The 18,872-nt window shown below is 35.3% G+C and overlaps 2 protein-coding genes and 1 long non-coding RNA gene across 5 annotated transcripts; 2 read left to right on the top strand and 1 right to left on the bottom strand.

Moving 5' to 3' along the window:
• Positions 1–1,837: 1,837 nt before the first annotated feature.
• On the bottom strand, positions 1,838–4,888 carry LOC103843926 (probable protein phosphatase 2C 4). The gene is made up of 4 exons (XM_009120699.3): positions 2,840–4,888; positions 2,645–2,758; positions 2,288–2,552; positions 1,838–2,182 (listed from the first exon to the last, which is right to left on the bottom strand). The coding sequence occupies exons 1-4, from the start codon at positions 4,304–4,306 to the stop codon at positions 2,067–2,069; spliced, it is 1,962 nt and encodes a 653-aa protein (XP_009118947.1). The 5' UTR covers positions 4,307–4,888; the 3' UTR covers positions 1,838–2,066.
• A 2,685-nt stretch (positions 4,889–7,573) lies between these two features.
• On the top strand, positions 7,574–12,031 carry LOC103843927 (protein TRM32). Its single transcript, XM_009120700.3, has 5 exons — positions 7,574–7,904; positions 8,163–8,297; positions 8,377–9,351; positions 9,422–11,580; positions 11,726–12,031. The coding sequence occupies exons 2-4, from the start codon at positions 8,171–8,173 to the stop codon at positions 9,937–9,939; spliced, it is 1,620 nt and encodes a 539-aa protein (XP_009118948.1). The 5' UTR covers positions 7,574–7,904; positions 8,163–8,170; the 3' UTR covers positions 9,940–11,580; positions 11,726–12,031.
• Positions 12,032–13,430: 1,399 nt separating this feature from the next.
• On the top strand, positions 13,431–18,164 carry LOC103843929. Of its 3 annotated transcripts, none has more exons than XR_004452492.1 (3): positions 13,431–16,473; positions 16,624–17,530; positions 17,622–18,164. It is a non-coding gene; the product is annotated as an uncharacterized LOC103843929 (long non-coding RNA). The 3 variants fall into 3 exon arrangements; XR_004452491.1 differs by having other exon boundaries at positions 13,431–17,177; positions 17,456–17,530; XR_004452489.1 differs by having other exon boundaries at positions 13,431–17,530.
• The last annotated feature ends 708 nt before the right edge of the window (positions 18,165–18,872 follow it).

Raw genomic sequence — 18,872 nt, 5'->3', positions numbered from 1 at the left:
TAGTAACCTATGGAAATCAGCAACAAGAGGGCGGAGACTTCAATGAAACATTCGCTCATGTCGTTAAATTAACTACCGTTCGAGTTTTACTCAAAATTGCTTCCACATAAAATTGGAACTTGTACCAGATGGACGTCAAAAGTGCATTCTTGCATGGTGACTTAGACGAAGAAGTATATATGAGACAGCCACCAGGTTTCTCATCTCCTAGAAGAATGTTGTTTGCAAACTTCGAAAGTCACTCTATGGTCTTAGACAAGCACCACAGTGCTGGTTTGCCAAGCTCTCTGAAGCCCTACTTAAATTTGGTTTCATCCAGAATCGTAAGGATTACTCTCTGTTCTCCTACGTCGACAGCAATACAAAGCTATACGTTCTTGTTTATGTGGATGATTTGGTCATTGGCGGTAACAATAAGGCTTTTACTGCAAAGTTCAAAGCCTACTTAAGTAAGTTCTTCCACATGAAGGACCTTGGTGTTCTTAAATATTTTTTGAGAATAGAAGTATCTTGTGCAAACAATGGCATCTATCTCTCACAAAGAAAATACGTCTTGGATATTATTTCAGAATGTGGTTTGTCTGGTTCAAAACCGTTTGACACGCCTGTAGAACAGAATCACACTCTTGGACAAGAGGTGGGTGAATATCACACAAATCCAGCATAATATCGTAGGTTAGTTGGTCGGCTAGTGTATCTCGTTATCAACCGACCAGAGCTAAGCTACGCGGTTCACATACTAGCGCAATTTATGGCTAAGCCACGTAAGAAACACTGGGAAGCAGCTGTTCGAGTGGTTCGATACTTAAAAGGATGTCCTGGTCAAGGTCTTTTCTTGGATTCACAACCGGTTTTGGGAATAAGACGGTCTCTCACTAGTTTTGTTATCTTTCTTGGTGGTACAACAATTTCATGGAAGACAAAGAAACAGCCTACTGTTTCCAGATCATCAGCAGAGGCTGAATATCGAACCATGTCTTACACTTACTCGGAGTTACAATGGTTGTTGGAGCTTCTGACAGCGTTCGACATTACACAAACAGAGCCGATACCAATGTACTGTGAACAACAAGAATGCTTTGCATATTGCTGCAAACCCTGTGTTTCATATGCACACCAAACATATTGAATATGATTGTCATATTATCCGAGATGCAATTAAGAACAAGATCATTTCTACAAAACATGTCAGTTCTCAAGATCAGATTGTCGAGTTTCTTACAAAAGCTCTTGGATGACGTCAGTTTAACTATTTACTGTGCAAAATGGGAGTTTGAGATCTACACTCTCCATCCTTAAGGGGAGTATTAGATATATCATATATATATATTTCTTCTAATACGATAATGTTAAGTTTCGAATAACTTAGGATATATGATCTATCTTTACTTGGGATGGAAGTTATCTCTTATGAGACCTTCTCATATATATATACCCTATGAATGATATCACAATAGAAAGCTTTACACTGTAGGATTAAGTTTTGGAATCTGCACATGCCCGTCAAATAAAGCTCAGGGAAAATGCTGAAATTGAACTTAGAAGCGTCGTAAACCAACATGATAGATTGATAATCTGAGGTAGCAAGTGTGGGGAGTTGAGATAAGTTAAGGAGGGTAAGAATACAAAGGACAAATAAGTTACATTAAACATAAAATTCCAAAGTTAATGAATACCAAGTTCCCTGTAATGCAAGAAACAGTACAGAAAGAAACAAATAAGAAGCCATAGAATTTGAAGAAAAACAAAAAAAAAAAAACAGAGAGAGGTTGTGAATTAAATGCGAGGGAAAGTGAATAACTTCTCTCCAACCACAAACTGCTACTTACCACTCATATCTCAGAATTTCAATTCCTTCATTTACTTCTCTATTCACGTACAATTAGCAGTTGGAAAAACTTACAATTTAAAGAACGAAATCTTTGACCACTAATTTAAGACACTAGAATCTTCTCTTCACCTATCTATTTGAGTTGCCAAAATTTTTTACATATATAAATATTATTTCCTGATTGTCAACATTATACTACATGACTGAGACACTACAACAGGGTTGTGTTTTTTTATTATACACATGATTTCCACATTCTTCCTTCTAGAGAGATCACTACTATTGAAACATCATCATGGTATCGTCTCCGTTCACCTTGTTGTATCTCCAGCAATTCATGGAAATCCATACCTACAAATATTTAAAAAAAAAATAACATCAGTTTGAGACAAGCTGCTTAACTAAAACAGAGTTTGGAACAGAACACACAATGTAAGAATTTTTTTATCAACATACCAGCTTTCTTAGCAGCTCTGAACAAAAGCTCTTGTACAAGGTGCTGAGCAGGATCCCCTTCAGGCTGCAATGTGATGAATAGCTCAACCTCTGAAACCGCTTCTTCATTTGTGAAGTACTGGTAGAGACCATCTGATGATAGTATTAGAAACCTGTCCTTGGAGCCTAATCTGTGATGGTAGAGGGACGGTAAGCAGCTTATGTACGGAGACTCCCCTATGTAATCAATTTGGAACATCTCAAGAAGCGCATTGTTCCATTTAGGCTGCAAAAAAAAAAAAAATAACATAACCAAAAGCTATTAGATTCAGATCACACATAGCCAAAATCACAATAAACATGAAGTCAGATGAATACCTGCTTTAAGAAACCGGCACCGAATGCTCTTGTGACCTTCAAGGAGCCTTTAACCCGTTCATTACTCACTGCACTAACATCATCTGAATGCTCGTTTCTGATTCTTTCAACTTCCTAATAACCATAAGAACATAACACAATCAGAACCTCTATGAGAAGCATTGACCAATCTAATGCAATTGTTTGCTCACTTACCTCTTCTACATCTGTGCTGTGATCAACAGTGAGCTGAAAAGCCGATAAATTTGAGACTTCATGATCTCCCTCGCAACCTCTCAAATTACTCTTCATCGTTTCTTCGTTGATCCGTTTCAAGTCCTGTCTTATCTTAGCTAGCCAGTAATCCGATTCAGACTTCTGACCAAGCACAGCTCTACTATCGCCAACATTCATCACATAAATATCTTCACCTTTCATAAGCATCACCAGAACACAAGAACCCATCAAAGCTAGCTCAGGATTCTCCTCCAGCATCTTATCAGCAGTGTCTAGATACGCTTCTTCCGTCTTCCTCAGAGCTTGTGACAATGCTTTTAAAACATCCGAATGGTTCGTCAACTGATCCGAGTCCGACCCACTTCTCCTACTATTGATCTGTTCCTTTAATCTACGGTCAAGATCTTTCTTCTCTCGATCCCACTCACATCTCCACCGTCCCTCACAATGATTAATATCTTCCTGACCGAGACACGAACCGTCATGATCCTGAGGTTTGGATTCGATGTTTGGATCGTCCCATAACAAACCTTTAAGCTCCCGATGAAGCGTGGGATAAAGATGAGAGAGTAAATAATCCGTCGCATCCGGACCGTTGAACCCGTCGTATATCCCGACAAAAAGCCAACCGTGCTCCTCCGAAACGACGACGTGTACTCGATCCTCGCCTGCTTTCCCTTGAGCCCACTGAAGATTCTGGCCCTCGAGCGAAACGTCGTCGTCCAACGTCCCCTCGCTGCTAAAGTTCAAGCTATTAACCGTGAGGTTATTCTCGTTGTGGTTCTTGCTGCTCTCGGATTCTTTAACGGACTTGATCGGAGCGACGATCGAGTTCTGCCCTCGAGAAACCGTCCTCGAGATCGCACGGCGGAGGATCCGAACCAAAGACCGTTTTCTCGACCCGACACGTAAAGCCAAACCGTGAGAGAAGCTACGCTGGAATTGATGATCGGAGATGGGCTTTTCAAGCGGGCCGGAGAATAGCCCGCCGCGGTCAAGCGGACCCGATGAGAACCCTCTCTCTATCGGACCCGAAAGGAACCCTCTTTCGATTGGACCGGAGCCCAAGGCGACCGGACCACCACCACCACCGCCGCCGCCGGAGCTTTTGGGGATGGGCTGGAGAGGGATGGAAGGAAATGACGTCGTGCTCTCGAACGCGGCGGCTCTGTCGATGTGGCCGTAGGGATCGTAGAGAGAGGTGGAGAGAGGAGTGGCGGCGTTGGCGCTGACGGAGGCGCCGGAGATGGTTCGGAACATAGTGGTCTCTTCCTCCGAATGGACTTTTGAGCAAGTGATGAGGGTCGGTTCGGGTCGGACGTAGCAGAAAGAATGGCCTAAGCCTTCGTCTTGAGGATCAGTAGGAGGTGGAACTGAGATGTGTTTTTGTCGGAAACTATATCCGCCTCTGAAACATGTACTCAGTTTTGTCACTCCGTTACCCATCGAGGTTAACTTTTTCAAAAATCAAGTTGAGAAATTCAAATTTGGTATTAGAAATTTAGAATCGAAGTTGCTCAATTCGTGGCAGAAACACAGAGAAAAGAAAAAGATGGAAGAGAGAGAGAGAGAGAGTTGACTTATGTGCATAGAGTAACCAATTATGAACTATTAGATGAAAGGAATATAAAAGAAACAAAAATATATAAGAGATATTATTCGTTTTTTGTCTGATAAATCTTGGAAATAAAAGTTTTTTTAATTGTCAACAGAAGTAGATAAAAGCTATAAATAAAGTCTGACGTCAAAAACAAGTAAATGAAATCTTATAAACTTCTTGTAAACAAAGGGAGAAGCGTTGACTAAAAGGAGTCCTAAACTCAGGGGTTTCTATTCTAATTGGGAAATACGCAACGACGAGATAAGGACCACCACTCTCAGTTTAACTGCATCCTATAACACGCGCTCGCTCCTGGACAAGTCAAAGACGGTGTCTTTCCTCGTGCGTGTGAAGAACTTCCATTGCAAGTAAAACGGACAAGAGACGTCCTTAGCTGCGGAAAACTAGGAAAGACCCCCCTTCTTAAAGAAAACATCTTCTTATGGGCTAAGAGACATTTGCATAAAAACAAAAACTCTTCAAATGTCAACAGAGCCACCAATATCTACCTTTGTTTTCGCTTCTGCTAATTGCTGTTGGATCTCGTGTAGTATAGAGCATCATACGGGCTAAGAGACTACCACGTGTTAAAACTATCACTGAGGTCTCGGTTTCTTCAATCTTTCATCATTCCTCTCCCCCACCACTACTCTCCTTCTCTTACGTCATTGACATTACACTTTGGCCTTTTCTTCTTTTGTTAATTCTTTTTAAAATAAATTTAATATAATGTCTTTACTTAGTTCATTTGATGTTTGGTGGCATATTCATTTACTTTGGTTGGGGCAGTTGTGATAATTACTTTTAAAATATGAGTTAGTTCCTAACAGATCAACTTGCTTACTAAATGATCTCAGCCTCTTTTTTGTTTGTCCATCGATATCAAACACAGTGACACCAAACCGTATACATAGCTAGAGAAAGAGATCACTGCAGACAACGGAAAAATAGTAAACCAATATGTAACCATAAGCTAATTGAGCTTAAAGTCAGAGCGGGTTTGATATTTGATCAAGTCCAATAAGTTAGAAATGTTCAAAAAGGTTAATTAATAAGTTAGTCGAAGTCGGTATATTTCCTCTTGACTACTATTTGGTAGTCGAAGTCATCCTCTATTCGGGTAAAAGATGAAAAGAGTAGTTAGGGTTTTAATCTTCCAAGTCAACCTTGGCTTTCACGTCAATTTTGGCTTACATGGGATGTATATCCGTTAACAAATTTCTATAAGATAAAGTTTATCACTTTAGACGTGAACCTCGGCCGGGTAACTAAAAATTCGTTCTAGCTGGACTGTCCCTGTTAGAAAAACAGCCAATTCCTACATCAACACTACTATAGAATTCCGATCCGCACATATATACTGATAATATATACTAAAACATACATTAATTCAAAAATTATTTGAATTTCATACATCAATTTATAAAAATCGTTTTTTTATACAGTGACTAACATTGATCCGAAATCCGTCAAATGACACTGTTTATTAGTGGTGACGTAGCATTGACGTATCATAAGAGTCATCTTAAAATATAAAACGTCGTTTTATTAAGTATAAATTTTTTTTTTAAAAAAATACATGTTGATGACTGGAATCGAAACGTGGTGAGGATGTGAACGGATTTGTTCCACTGTGCTATATCATTTTTGGTAAGCAAAACTCAACTATAATATTATATTTCCTAAAACTTTATTAAATATACGAGTTTCTTTGTTTTCATCCTACGCCTCAATCAAACCATCTATTATCTTCAGATATATAATCTTGAGATTGACCAAATTGATTCATAAGTAGAATCTTCGCCGGACCGCTATCATGGGCGCCAGCTCTTCTGACTCTCTTATGAATCTATCGATCTTAATCAAACATCTTTCTTATCCTTTCCAATTAGAACGCTTTATTCATATACTGTTTGTCTGGCTAACAAAGAAAGTAAAGACTGATTTCCTAGGAGAGGAGTTGAAAGCTTATCTTCTGATGAAGATAATTCAATTTAAGCTATCCGGGATCTAAATGATGATTTTGCGAAAGAGGGACCCAAACTAAACGCCTTTGCCATCCATATTCGGATTATACTATACAAACAAAGCGAAGACCACTTTTATTTAGATCCAATCAAACCAGAGAAAGATATGAATGATAAAAACTCTGGTTTTGTTGAATTTTACACAACAAAATCGTCAAAACGAAAAAAAAATCGCAAAGCAAAAACAGAAATCGATCAACAGATCAAAGTAAATACACACAAAACACAAAAAGAAAGGATGGTAGCCGGCAGCAAAGGCCACCGGACACCATGTATATGACTGTATAGCAATAGATATACAGCAACATCATATTATCATTTGACAGAAATTAACATTTTATAAGAAAGTCTAAGCAGCCAAAAGATAGCCCACTTCCCATAAAATAGTGTCTAACAATTTGCCATAAACACAAGTAGCCTGACAACCACTCATCCTACTTGTTTGGTTAACATACTATACTTGGTTTTTGGTCTTATTGAAACCAGCCAAATTCTAGAAACTTTTACTACATTCAAATATCGTAAAAAAAAATATTGGTCTTACTTTGAAATTTTAAACTCTTTGACCAGACTAGTTAATATCGTACATATAATTCTATTAAAAAAATGAAAAATCTGCGAAGAAAATGTAAAAAAAATCAAATAGTATAACACAGAAATTTCTTCAAAACATCATATAAAACAAAAGGAATGGGATGTTGTCTATTAAATAAATTATTATGAAGGAAATAATAGTTTCATCAAAGCAAAGTGTTATTTAGATTTAATTTATATATTAGAACAAATTTATTTATTATTTTTAATTATAAGTTAAAAATATTAGATAATGTATTTCTTTGGAAGGAAAAAAAAAACAATTTTTTTTTTGCTAACCGAGTATCCTGGCTCCACCGAGGTGGTCCAGACTAGAGACCGAAGTGAGCATAGATGCTGCCAGGGCGTCACCATGTGGCTCACCGTATAACGGTCTTCGGTCTCGGATGCTGCAGCCCATATGTAAATTCCGCAGTGGCCAAGGCTCGAACCCAGGGACGAGCACTTCAACTGGAGATCCTATACCACTAGATCAAAGCAACTTGGTTAAAACAAATATTTCTGGTGGCGTGTGAGCGTTATATGTATATGAAACAGACATTTTCAACGATTATCTACCAGTAGACCGGGCCATCTTTGGCGGGTAAAGTAGAACCACATAGCAGATCGAAAAGTCTCACTTTCTTGTTCAACGTCTTCCTCGTTTTCCTTCTTCTTTCAGACACCTTCTGCGGCATCACTCGTTGTTCTTGTTCCTTATGTTATTTGGTTTGTAATGAGTTCTAAAGAGCTTCGAGCCTAGCTAATAATCTAGTTAGCCGGAGTCAAGAGAGTATATTTATTACTATTCTCTCCAGTCAGCTTCATTATTCTTCATCACCAGGTCAGATTCTACTGGATAAACCCTTTAAACTGATATTCTTCCTCAATTCTGCTTTCGCTTTTGAATGATTTGGTTTTTCATTATGGATCAAGAAACATAAATTGTTTCTTTGATTTGATCATTTCTTTCTTTTTCTTTTTGGATTTGACGGTTTCAGACAAAGCTACTTAGTCTGGTCCGACTAGTTTTTTTAAATACGTCGCTGTTGTTATACTCACACGTAACCTAATATTGTTTTTTTTCTTTTACAAATTCAAGGACTCAATATGGGGAAGCATATGAAAAGCGAAAGTTCGAGTCCAAGACATGGATATAATCACAAATCAGGCTGGTTAGCTGGAATGCTTCATGTGTTTGACTTTCACCGTTGGAGAACTAAGAACCGTCCAATCTGTAAGCCCATTTAGTAATATTACTTTCTCTAAGTACTGGAAATATATTTGTTGAATGAGGAGTTACTCTGTTATCATAGGTTGGAAGACTCCACGAACCCATTCCCTTGTGTATGAAACTGATGAACATGAACCTTTTCTTGATTCTAAGAACGGACACTCAAAGATTGTTAGTGCAGAAAAGCCAACGAGACAATTGACGAAGATGATGACAACAAAGCAAGTAACTGAGTATATTGATTTTCTTGAAATCCTGAGGAAAGAAGATGTTTCTGTCAAGATACTGAAAGATCCAAACTCGGAGTTTAGGAAGCAAGTGCATATCAAGTCTAGTCCAAGAGTCTTGCCCAAGTCAGGCTCCTTTCCTCTCTCTCGCTCTTCACGTCCCGCTAGAATCGAGCACAAGCTGAAGGAGAATTGGTATGCTCCAAAACAGAAGGATACCGTCTTAACTTTAACTGTTCCAAGCGAGAGTTATCAAGAACACAAACCAACCTTACCTTCTTCTCATGGCTCAGCTGATGAGCATGGATTCAACCATGCGGTGATAAATGGATTTAGAGAAATCAAGAAGATGCTCAAGAACGCTCTTAAAGACCGAAAACAAACCAAGAAAAATAAGAAGTATTCAGCAGGCTCAAAAGATGATTCTGTGGGGAGATATCATCTCTTGGAACAGAGTTTTGGAAGAAAAAGTGGTGACTTGCGTTCCAAGAGCTTAAAACTTTCATACGAAGAGAAGAAGAGCCAACTGACAGATGGTAATAAACCACAATTCTTCAGAAGGGTTTCTTCATTGTCCAGCCTTGAAGTTCTTGGTTCGTTTCTGACCGAACCGCCCCGAGATAGTTCTACTAGGAAATCTGTAGACCTAGATACTAGCTTGGGAGCCAAGAAATCTCTATCGTTGTCCGAATCACCACTAATAACAGAAAAAGAAAAGGAGCAAGAAGAAAGAAGCCAAGAAAATCAAGTAAGCCTACAACAAGGTCCAGATTCAGCTCCAAGTTCTTTGGACAAAACTGCACAAGGAACAGAGACTTTACTCTCACAAGGTAATTAAACTCTTGAACATGAAATATTTTATGCTTTGATGAGATAAAGATATTGATGCTTGTTCTACAGGTTTAGGTCTAAGTTCCCTCGAGAGTTACAACCATGAAGAAGAAGAAGATGGAGACGCCAACTTCTGTTACGTAAAGAAAGTTCTACAACTTTCAGGTTTTCTTGAAAACGTTTACCACGGAGAAAAATGGTACTCAGAGGAACAACCACTGAACCCATCACTGCTCTACGAAGTCGACATGAAAGAAGAAGAAGTGAGCAAAGAGCTTCTCTTTGATTTGGTTAACGAAGCAATAGCTGAGACACACAACCAATCACACATCTATTTCCCTAAAACATTCACTTTTTCCTATCCAAATGAGAAACGTTTTCTTGATGAGGTATGGGGAAGAGTAGAGTGGAGCCTCTCAGGGTTAGGAGCTGGGAATAGAGATCGCTCATTGGACGATATTGTGGGAAGAGATCTTACAAAAGGTGATGGATGGATGAATCTTAGAGGTGAAACCGAATGGTTGACTCTTGAGATAGAAGATCTGATTTTTGATGAAGTTTTAGATGAAATGATTTGTGTTTATTAGTACTTACATATGTTGTAATAATATTTAGTAGTTATACATACATACATGTACATATATGGTTGAGTTGTAATATATTATGAGATGTGCAACTGACTTTGAGATGATCTTTAGTAATGGTCAACGCAAGCTATTGTCTTCACTATTTTATTCTTTCAATTCATGGGTTTTATAATTCGTATTAATGGGCCGAGCCCATTAAGTTAAAACCTTGACTTCGGTCTAGTTTGTTACGTAAACGAGGCGGGCACGTAGGAAGTATGTAATGAATAATGGATTCGAGATGGATCAAAGAGCCAATTAAAAGTGAATGCACTAGTTCATGACCCTGAAGGGGCAAGAAGAAGCTAACGTCGAGGCCCTGCTGTTTTGTAATGTCCCTATCTACGATAATGTGTTTATTCCTTTCTTTTTACTTTATGAGAAGTAGCGTAGGTCGTGGATTCGAAAGAAGCTTAGACAGAGACTCAACCTAAACAAGATTGTGTGGTTCTTGATTAGTCTTTTGGTGCTCCTCAATATGACTCAAAACTTTTACATTTTCTTCTGGCTACAAAATTTAAACTGTTTCTAACTCTATCTACTATATGAGCTTTACGTGAATCACGTGCCACACGAGTCACGTCCATCTTCAAAATTATGCTATTCTACATGATATCACGTTGACTTAAAACCACATGGAGATTTCAAAATAGAGGATAATGTTTCTTAGTAAACAATTTTCCCGCACGCATAAGATATAAGAAGAAAGGATGTTGCACCTCCCCTAAATATAATATAGCTTGTGTATACACACATACATATCTATAAGGAGCACAACTTGGAGCAACTTGTTTGACATAGTCTAATACTCTAATTAGATAAATACTTTTTGACAAAAGAAAACTAGTTATATAGTCAATGAAACTAGACGTGCTGATCGATTTTTTTATAGAATAGTCTTATTAGATAATGTTAACATCTATATAGTTATTTTTTTAGGGCGACTTTTTCGTATTCCCTAATAATTTGTCGGTCTCCATCTATTCTTGCTGAAACTCAAATAAAACATTAGCTTTTAAAGCCACTACATGTCCAACAAATGTTTATTTATATAATTATTAAAGATTTTTTAACTGAAAATAGATTTCGTTTAGTCACTATAGAAAAAAGATTTACAAGGAATCTTTAACATTGTGTAAGTAGATTTGGTTAGGGATGAATCTTCGTAGGACGACTCATATGATGTAGTTAGGCGTAGATTTTCATAAGACAAGTAGTATTATCAGTTGTCGAATCGTTTATGTAATTTTTTTCATAAAATGTAATGTCCTAATAAATCAACGTTAAAAAAAAAATTTGATGATGTTTCGGTTGAAATACTCTTTGTGATAACTTTTTCAAAAGCAATTATTTTGATTGTTGACCAAATAAGCATTAATTATGCTGACTTTGTCTATACACGAAATGACACGTGTATGGTGGAGACAATATTCGAATCTTTCTCGTCTTCTATAAATGCAGACAATTCCCTTTGTTCAAGTCACAGCACAAAGAAGAAGAAACAAAAATTACAACTATTTTAAATCAAAGAGAAGTAAGAGAAGAAATGGCAGGTTCTAACTGTGGATGTGGTTCCGCTTGCAAATGTGGTGACTCTTGCAGGTAAACCCTAGTTTCTAGCTATATCTTCTTTGCTGCCTTTACATCATTACATGCATATATACATGTGATTGCTCAATTAGTCCTTACTTTTCATCATATTAGTTATCAAAATCTCAAACCCTTTTTAAAAAATTTTGTGGTGAAGTTGCGAGAAGAACTACAACACGGAGTGTGACAACTGCAGCTGCGGGTCAAACTGTAGCTGTGGAGACAACTGCAGCTGTTGAAGGAAAACCACATGCATGCAGGAAAACTGGGAGAAATATGTGTTTGATGTTAAGATACGTGTGTGTGTTTGAATAAAGATTTGGGTTTTATGTTGCCTAATACCTCTCTTAACGTTTGACTTTTCCTGCTTTATATCTTTATACGTGTGGTGTGTAATGTTTTCATTTGTAACCTAATTAAGAAAAAAAGAACGAAAATATCTATTGACTTTTGGGAGTATTAAGATTTGTCTAAGTCAGTCGATTTTTAATCAGATTTATGACTATGAACAACCATTTCTTTGGTCAAATGATGATACACGGAAGCGTATAGTTCTTTTTGTCTAATATATTCTTTGAAAGTGCGAGAATATTGACAAACATGGAAAATTATAAATTTTTATTTTCTTGATAAAGTTACGAATTTTGTAAAAGTAAGTTTAACATATAAATTTTTGTGACAAATATGAAAAATTGTAGATTTTTGTACGATTTTGACAAAACAACTCAAAACATAGTTCTCTAATGTCTTAATAAAATATTATTTAAGAATGTAATAATTAAATATATCAATTCAATAAATTTTGTAATTTATAGACAAAACAAAAACACAACAAATTTTGAAATATTTGTTTAACCTATCAATTTCTTTTCATGACAATCCAACTAAACAAAATAAAAAAACAATTAGATTTACAAATATTTAATTACCATTTTATTCAATTTTGATTAATTTCAAATTGTTATAATGTATCTTTTTGAAGTTACAAAAAAAATAATGTTCTTTCTTTATTACACTAGCATTATATATAGATTCTATATACACAAATAAATATAATATAACAACATAAGCTTGCTTTCCCCGATTCATATGAAAACTTTTTAAGTTATCCACCAAAGAAAATTAATTAAATCAATCAAATTATTAGAATAAAGCAAATTAATATATAATTTTATTTTAAATTAAATTATTTAAAAAGTGTATTTTCATTAAAAATAAAATAATAAATAAGTAAAACTGATTTGATCATAATTGTTATGATATATATATATATATCAATTCTGTGAAAGAAATAGAAGCTTAATATGGAAAAAAAATCTTAAATACAAAAATTCTAAAAATTAACAAAAAAAAAACTAATAAAAATTAAACTATGATATCACTTGAAAGCTTCTTAGACAATATTAATAAAATATATAAGTGATAATTAGACAAATTTGATTTTTTTTCCAGCCAAAAGTTTATTATTAATTAGCATCAGTTATTTCAAGATGTTTAAGAAATGATGGACAAAAAATTAGGATGAACATAAATGACATATGAACTATGAATAATACTTTGTAAAGCTGACTTAGATAACACATCTGCACATCCATTTTCAGTCTTTTTAGATGCCTAAATTAATTTTTTTCAGAGCAGTTATTCCACAAAGAGATCGTATGAGATATTGTTTTGATATTCATATTTGTTTCTTGACTGTTAAGAAGATCGGTAACTGTAAAAATGTCTCCTTCGAATATGATATATCTATAACCGAGTCCCCAACATGAGACAAGTTTGTTTAAAAAATAAATAATTTCATTTTTCTAATATTATATAATAAATATATATTATTTACTGATAATAAAATGTAGTTATTCATCTATCACAAATATCTATGCAAATATGTGAATCAAGTGCAACAATCAAACAACATAATGATTTCCACAAAGAAAATTTTAAAAATATATTTATGTTATGTAGTCTTATTTTATATTCTTTAAATAATGTAATATAATATTATACATTATTTTTTTAGAATTGAGAAATACATATAATATCTTATTTATCTGTGCATAGCGCGGTTAAAAAATTTAGTCAATTATAATGAGCAAGTTTCAAGACTCTTCAGCATGCCACATCATCACTAGCTATTTATGTGGGACCTACCTACTTAATCAAATATTTGATTACTAGTATTCTCTTCCGTGCTATGCACGGGCATTATTATTTGTAAACAATATATTTTAATAAATATGTAAATTTTCCTACAATAAGTATTATTTTATCTTTTTAACTCTAAAGAAACTTTAGTAATAGAAACGGGGTTATTATTAATAAAGTTAAAGAAATAAATAATCTGTTGTTTATATTTTACAACACTTCAATATAGACCCAACATATCAAGATAAGAGATTGATTTCACTTTTTCAAAACCAACAAAATATTAGTATTAGAGATCAAATTCAGGAAAACCGTAGCTCTTGTAAAAAACAATTAGATATAAACAATATTTTTGTAGGATATTGACGTTATCTCTTGTAGTTTTTTAGTTCTTCTCGATGTGTCATTGCAAGTTGTATATTTACGGGACTCTATACAGAATTAGGTAACACTATATAAGAAAAAATAAAATCAAATATGTATATTACTCCTAATTCCTAAAGTAAACAAAAATATTATCTTTATACAATTATAAAAACATGTATAAAATAAGGAAAACCAACATGAGATTAGACCTTGATCTAGAAAGTAGACATGGGATTCCTTTTTGTTTCCTCTACCACTTTGAGTTTCTTAAGCCCAGTCGTTTGTTTTTGCTTCTTATTGTGGTGCTTCTCAAGTTTATAAGTGAGCTTGTTACTTTGCTCTCTGGAATCATCACCATCACAACAAATAAAAAATTTCAAGCATATCGAGAATTAATCTAGTCAATTAAAAAACGGCAGTGACCTAATTTGTGTAGTTTACCTTTTTTTTAATGATATCTGCATAAAAATATGTAGCTTTTACCAATATCCAAAAGAGAAAAAGGAAAGAAAAAAAATCATAAATAAGTTATAAAAGAAAAAAGGTTCATGAAAAAAATCAACATTACATAAATTATGATTTAAGTATTGAAGAGTTTGAGCGTATTTAATTAGTTTCACTAACCTGAATTTTAACTTCATCTGCCAACTTCCCAAGATGTTCTTTTAAGAGTATTGCTGCCACTGTTTGGCCAGAGACATATCAACCTGGACATAGAATTGTAGTCCTGATGAAAATGTTGATACGATATATTCAAACTCTGATAGAAAAAGTTAGTGGAGCAATTGCAGACTGTGGAGCAATTGCAGACTGAGAAGAATTGATAACATCGTGAGTCAAATCTTGTAAAGAGAAAGTCTTACGGTTTCAGATTTTGAGATCATGAAGTAGTGGGAGAGATATTATTGATTTTTATTTTATCTTGATTTATATGTAAAAATAATAGAAATCAGTTATTATTTTAATAAATAACGGTTTGTTACAAAGCGTTTTCTTTTTGTGAATTTTTATTTTTAATTAAAAATTTTAAATATATACCAAATGTCAGAATTTTTATTGGCCATGTGATTTGTGCTTTATTATATAAAAGATGGAAAAATAAGAAAATTGTTAGTTTATATTTAGACTCCAGAAAAATAGGAGATGCAAAGAAAAATTCATAAAAATTGCTTTACTAATAATCGTAAAAGGTTGGTTATTTGTCTTATTTTCAAACTTTCATATTTGTTTTGATAACGTGTTTTACTTTTCTATATTTTTCAAATTTTTTTTTAAAAAAATAGATTTTCTACATGTCAACTTTAAATTGGTGATGCGACTTGCGCTTTAATATATAAGAGATTTCGTTGCTTACAGAAATTGTTTTATGTTGTTTGGGGCCATAAGTTTGATATACTTGTTTACGTGAAGCCCATTAGAAGGTTTTTCCCAATCTCAAATAATTCATTTCTTGCGACAAGATGAAAATTCTGCGTCTCCCCTCCCTCCAGAGCCGGTCTTGGAAGGAAGCCAATGAAGCTTCTGCTTCCGGCTGCACAATATTATGATTTTAAACGGCCACATTTGGACAGAAAGTCCTTAGTATCTTAGTGGTTTGGCTTGGTGTTGTTAGTATTCAAGGTTGTGGGTTCGAGTGACTTCGGCCACATTTTTTATTTTGGCTTCTAGCCACCTAATTACTAAGACCGGCTCTGCCTCCCTCCCTTTCATATACGTAATTCGGTTTCATGGCACTAATCTCCTTACTCCCCTTCCATCTTCCCCTCTTTTATGATACCCTTAATCACTCGACTATTTCATAACCTCTGCCATAGCCGTTTCTATATAAAGTTGATCCTGGATCCCGAAATTGAACATCGCAACTCTCATCCTTGCTTTCGTCATCCGCGTAGCTTATACCCCACATGTGCAAAATATATTGCTCTGCTGTTGTTGCTGCTCAATCAGCTGGTACATACGTCACTTTCGACGATCTCCGCCTTGGTCGGTCGACTCAGGTCATGTCATCAGGGCCGGGTCTGAGCCCATTCTTGTGAAACATTTGAATTGGACCCCAATATTTTAAGGGCCCCAAATTAAAAAAAAATCTATATATTTGCCTTTTTTAATTAAGTTTTTTGATATAATACACAACAAAATATAACTTTTTGAATATATATATATATATAATAGTTGAAATATTAAATAAGGTATAAATAAATATAATGTGAAATTATATAAAATATGTATAATAATTTTTTTAAATGTATTTATTTGATTGAAAAAAAAACTTGAATGGATCCCAATTTTTACAGGCCCTGCTCTGCATGTCATTGTCGGCCGCCTCCTACCCTTCTGCTCTGGGATTCCTTCAACATCAAGAAGAATTTAGAGTTTATAGGTATCACCCTACTCTAGGTATGTTCATCCACTCTCTCACATCCATGATTTACCTCGCAATTTCCTGATCGAGAGTGAAAAAAATTAATTAACCAAAAAAACCTTATGTCTGTTTGTGTTTGTGATCTTCTAACGAATTCTGATTGAACCTCATGTATGGCTATGCAGAATTCTGTCATTCATGGATTTATCCCTGCGGCTCGTGCCAATGGCAATCAGTAATGCGCTTCTCTATGAACCGGTGCGATCGTCAAAATTGCTCGGTTTGAAGTCGGGCGTCGCACAAAAATATACAAGATTACCGATCAGTCCAACTCAAACGACCAGGTAAGTATAGCTCTTTCATATTCTTTTTTAAAAATTCTCCATGTGTTACAAAATTAATACTTCTAATGGAAGTTGGACAAATATGTCACCTCCCTCCGCTGCAATAGATGTGTTCACCCAATGTAACTGATGACAGTTAAACCCATGTCCAAAAGAACACTACAAATTGTAAATGATCATAAAAACGCAAGATTCCATGTAGAGATGGCCGTTGAAGATGGCAAAGACAGTGCAGTGTTTGTGGTCTTCGATACCGAGATGTATAAACTCACCAAGATTGAAGCAGCCACACTAGCTCTAGAGGAGGTTTGGTCTGCAGCTAAAGAGTTGGCTCTAAAGCTGGGTCTGGCAAAGGCACATCTTCTAGATGATGGGTAACTTTGTCTAACATATAGGTAAACAACTTTTTCTAATGTTTTTGTATCTTGCGCGTTCTCGGTATATTCCTATATGCATCTCTCTATGGCCTTGAGATCGAAACATTAAAGGTGAGACCATCCGGTGTCCCTATAGTTTCCTTGATAGCAATTGGAGGTTTACTCTTTGTTATCGGAAAAATATATGGTGCTTATCTGGTCAGGCTCCCTTCTTGCTAATCCCATGCTTACAAAAAAAGTTTTCAAAGCTTGCCGCTGTTTGACTTTAATGTCTCAGTATTTTTGTTTCATTTCAGGATTTTTACTGTGTTAACAGTCCAGTTATGTATGAGGATCGTCAATTCTCTCCTTTTTGGATAAAGCTCCTAAAGGTTTGTTCAGAATTTTTTAGTTATCCTAATCTCAAAATTTATATTGGTATTGTGTATTAGATTGAAGTTGACGCAGCTTTACATCTTTCAGTCTTACAGATCCCTGATCATCAAGTCTATGAGAACGAACAAATGATTAACCCACGTGCCAAACTTCGTTTCATGGTGAAAGCAGCATTAACCCTCCACAGCTGGATCTCCAATCTATGGAACCACCTGCTTCTGCACGCAATCCGGTGATGAGCCTCCAAACATAATGGAAGTTGATCCACCAATACCATTAAACTTTGGAGCCGAAGAGAAGAGCTGCAAACGCCCAAGTGTGTTATCCTAGCAAGTTCGGGAAACCGTTGTTCCCATGCGCATTAGAGGTTTAAAGGAGAGTATCACACTTTTTACGAGGAAAAAAATATTAAAAAAAGCAAAAGTGATGAACTCGGTTCGTCTCGCATCTCCTGCGTGATACCCTCTCTCCTAAAGTTCATCACTGTAGCGCGGGCCCACGACACGTGGCAGTCCGCGATTGGTTAATTTTTTTAAAAAAAAAAAAAAAAATCAAAAAAAAGGAAAAAACTTAATAATAAAAAATTAAGAAGATGAACTCCAAAGGGGGTTCACTGATGCTCTTGCTCTATTTTACAAGCTTGGGATACAGGCATACAGCTACATCTACTACTCTTTTCCTATATTTTAAGTTTTTTTTTTTTTACTTTGGTTACCTTCGATCAAACTTCCAGTGGGAGCAAAGTAATATGACAAAAATAATAAAGGGAACCTTGACGGGTATTTGTAATTTGTCACATCCACATCGCAAAAAGGAGTATAAGCCACAACGTTTGCTGGTCTAAGACTTCTTTCTTTTAAACAACCTTGTCGTATTTAATTACACCAAGCTCCAAATAAATTGGAAATCTGATTAATAAGATAACAACTTTTGAACGGAGAAAAAAAATGATGATTTTGTAAAAGAAGAACAAATCTCATGAGTAACTGACAAGATAACAAGAGCGAGACAAATTAATTTTATAACTGAGGAATAAACAGTTTTAAAACCAAATCTCCTCTTCCTAAATCTATATATATATATATACTATACTAAAAGGCAAATATAAGCCATGGAGAGAGTGTCCACGTAGGATAGAAAAATCAACCAATCAGAGAGCCCGAAATTGCCACGTCATCTCATTTATTTTTTCGTAAAAAATGAAAAACAATGCGAAGGAAAAGATCGAACCCGGGTTATTATGACATTAATATAGGACAGTTACCACTAAGCCACTGAAACTTTATTGAACACATATACAAGAATCACTAAGTATGTAATCACAAACTCTTATGTACA

Source organism: Brassica rapa, chromosome A10, assembly GCF_000309985.2.
Source record: "Brassica rapa cultivar Chiifu-401-42 chromosome A10, CAAS_Brap_v3.01, whole genome shotgun sequence".
NCBI lineage: Eukaryota > Viridiplantae > Streptophyta > Magnoliopsida > Brassicales > Brassicaceae > Brassica > Brassica rapa.
The sequence above is the reverse complement of the archived record's forward strand: the minus strand, read 5'-3'. Positions and strand labels throughout refer to the sequence as shown.

Bases quoted from the DNA above. Each gene is read 5' to 3' on its own strand.
- LOC103843926 (XM_009120699.3), bottom strand. From the start codon at position 4,306: ATGGGTAACGGAGTGACAAAACTGAGTACATGTTTCAGAGGCGGATAT. The intron at 2,553-2,644 runs GTATTCATCTGA...TTTTTTTTGCAG, and splicing joins GTGCCGGTTTCTTAAAGCAG to CCTAAATGGAACAATGCGCT. The intron at 2,183-2,287 runs GTATGTTGATAA...AAATATTTGTAG, and splicing joins CAGAGCTGCTAAGAAAGCTG to GTATGGATTTCCATGAATTG.
- LOC103843927 (XM_009120700.3), top strand. From the start codon at position 8,171: ATGGGGAAGCATATGAAAAGCGAAAGTTCGAGTCCAAGACATGGATAT. The intron at 8,298-8,376 runs GTAAGCCCATTT...CTGTTATCATAG, and splicing joins AACTAAGAACCGTCCAATCT to GTTGGAAGACTCCACGAACC. The intron at 9,352-9,421 runs GTAATTAAACTC...CTTGTTCTACAG, and splicing joins AGAGACTTTACTCTCACAAG to GTTTAGGTCTAAGTTCCCTC.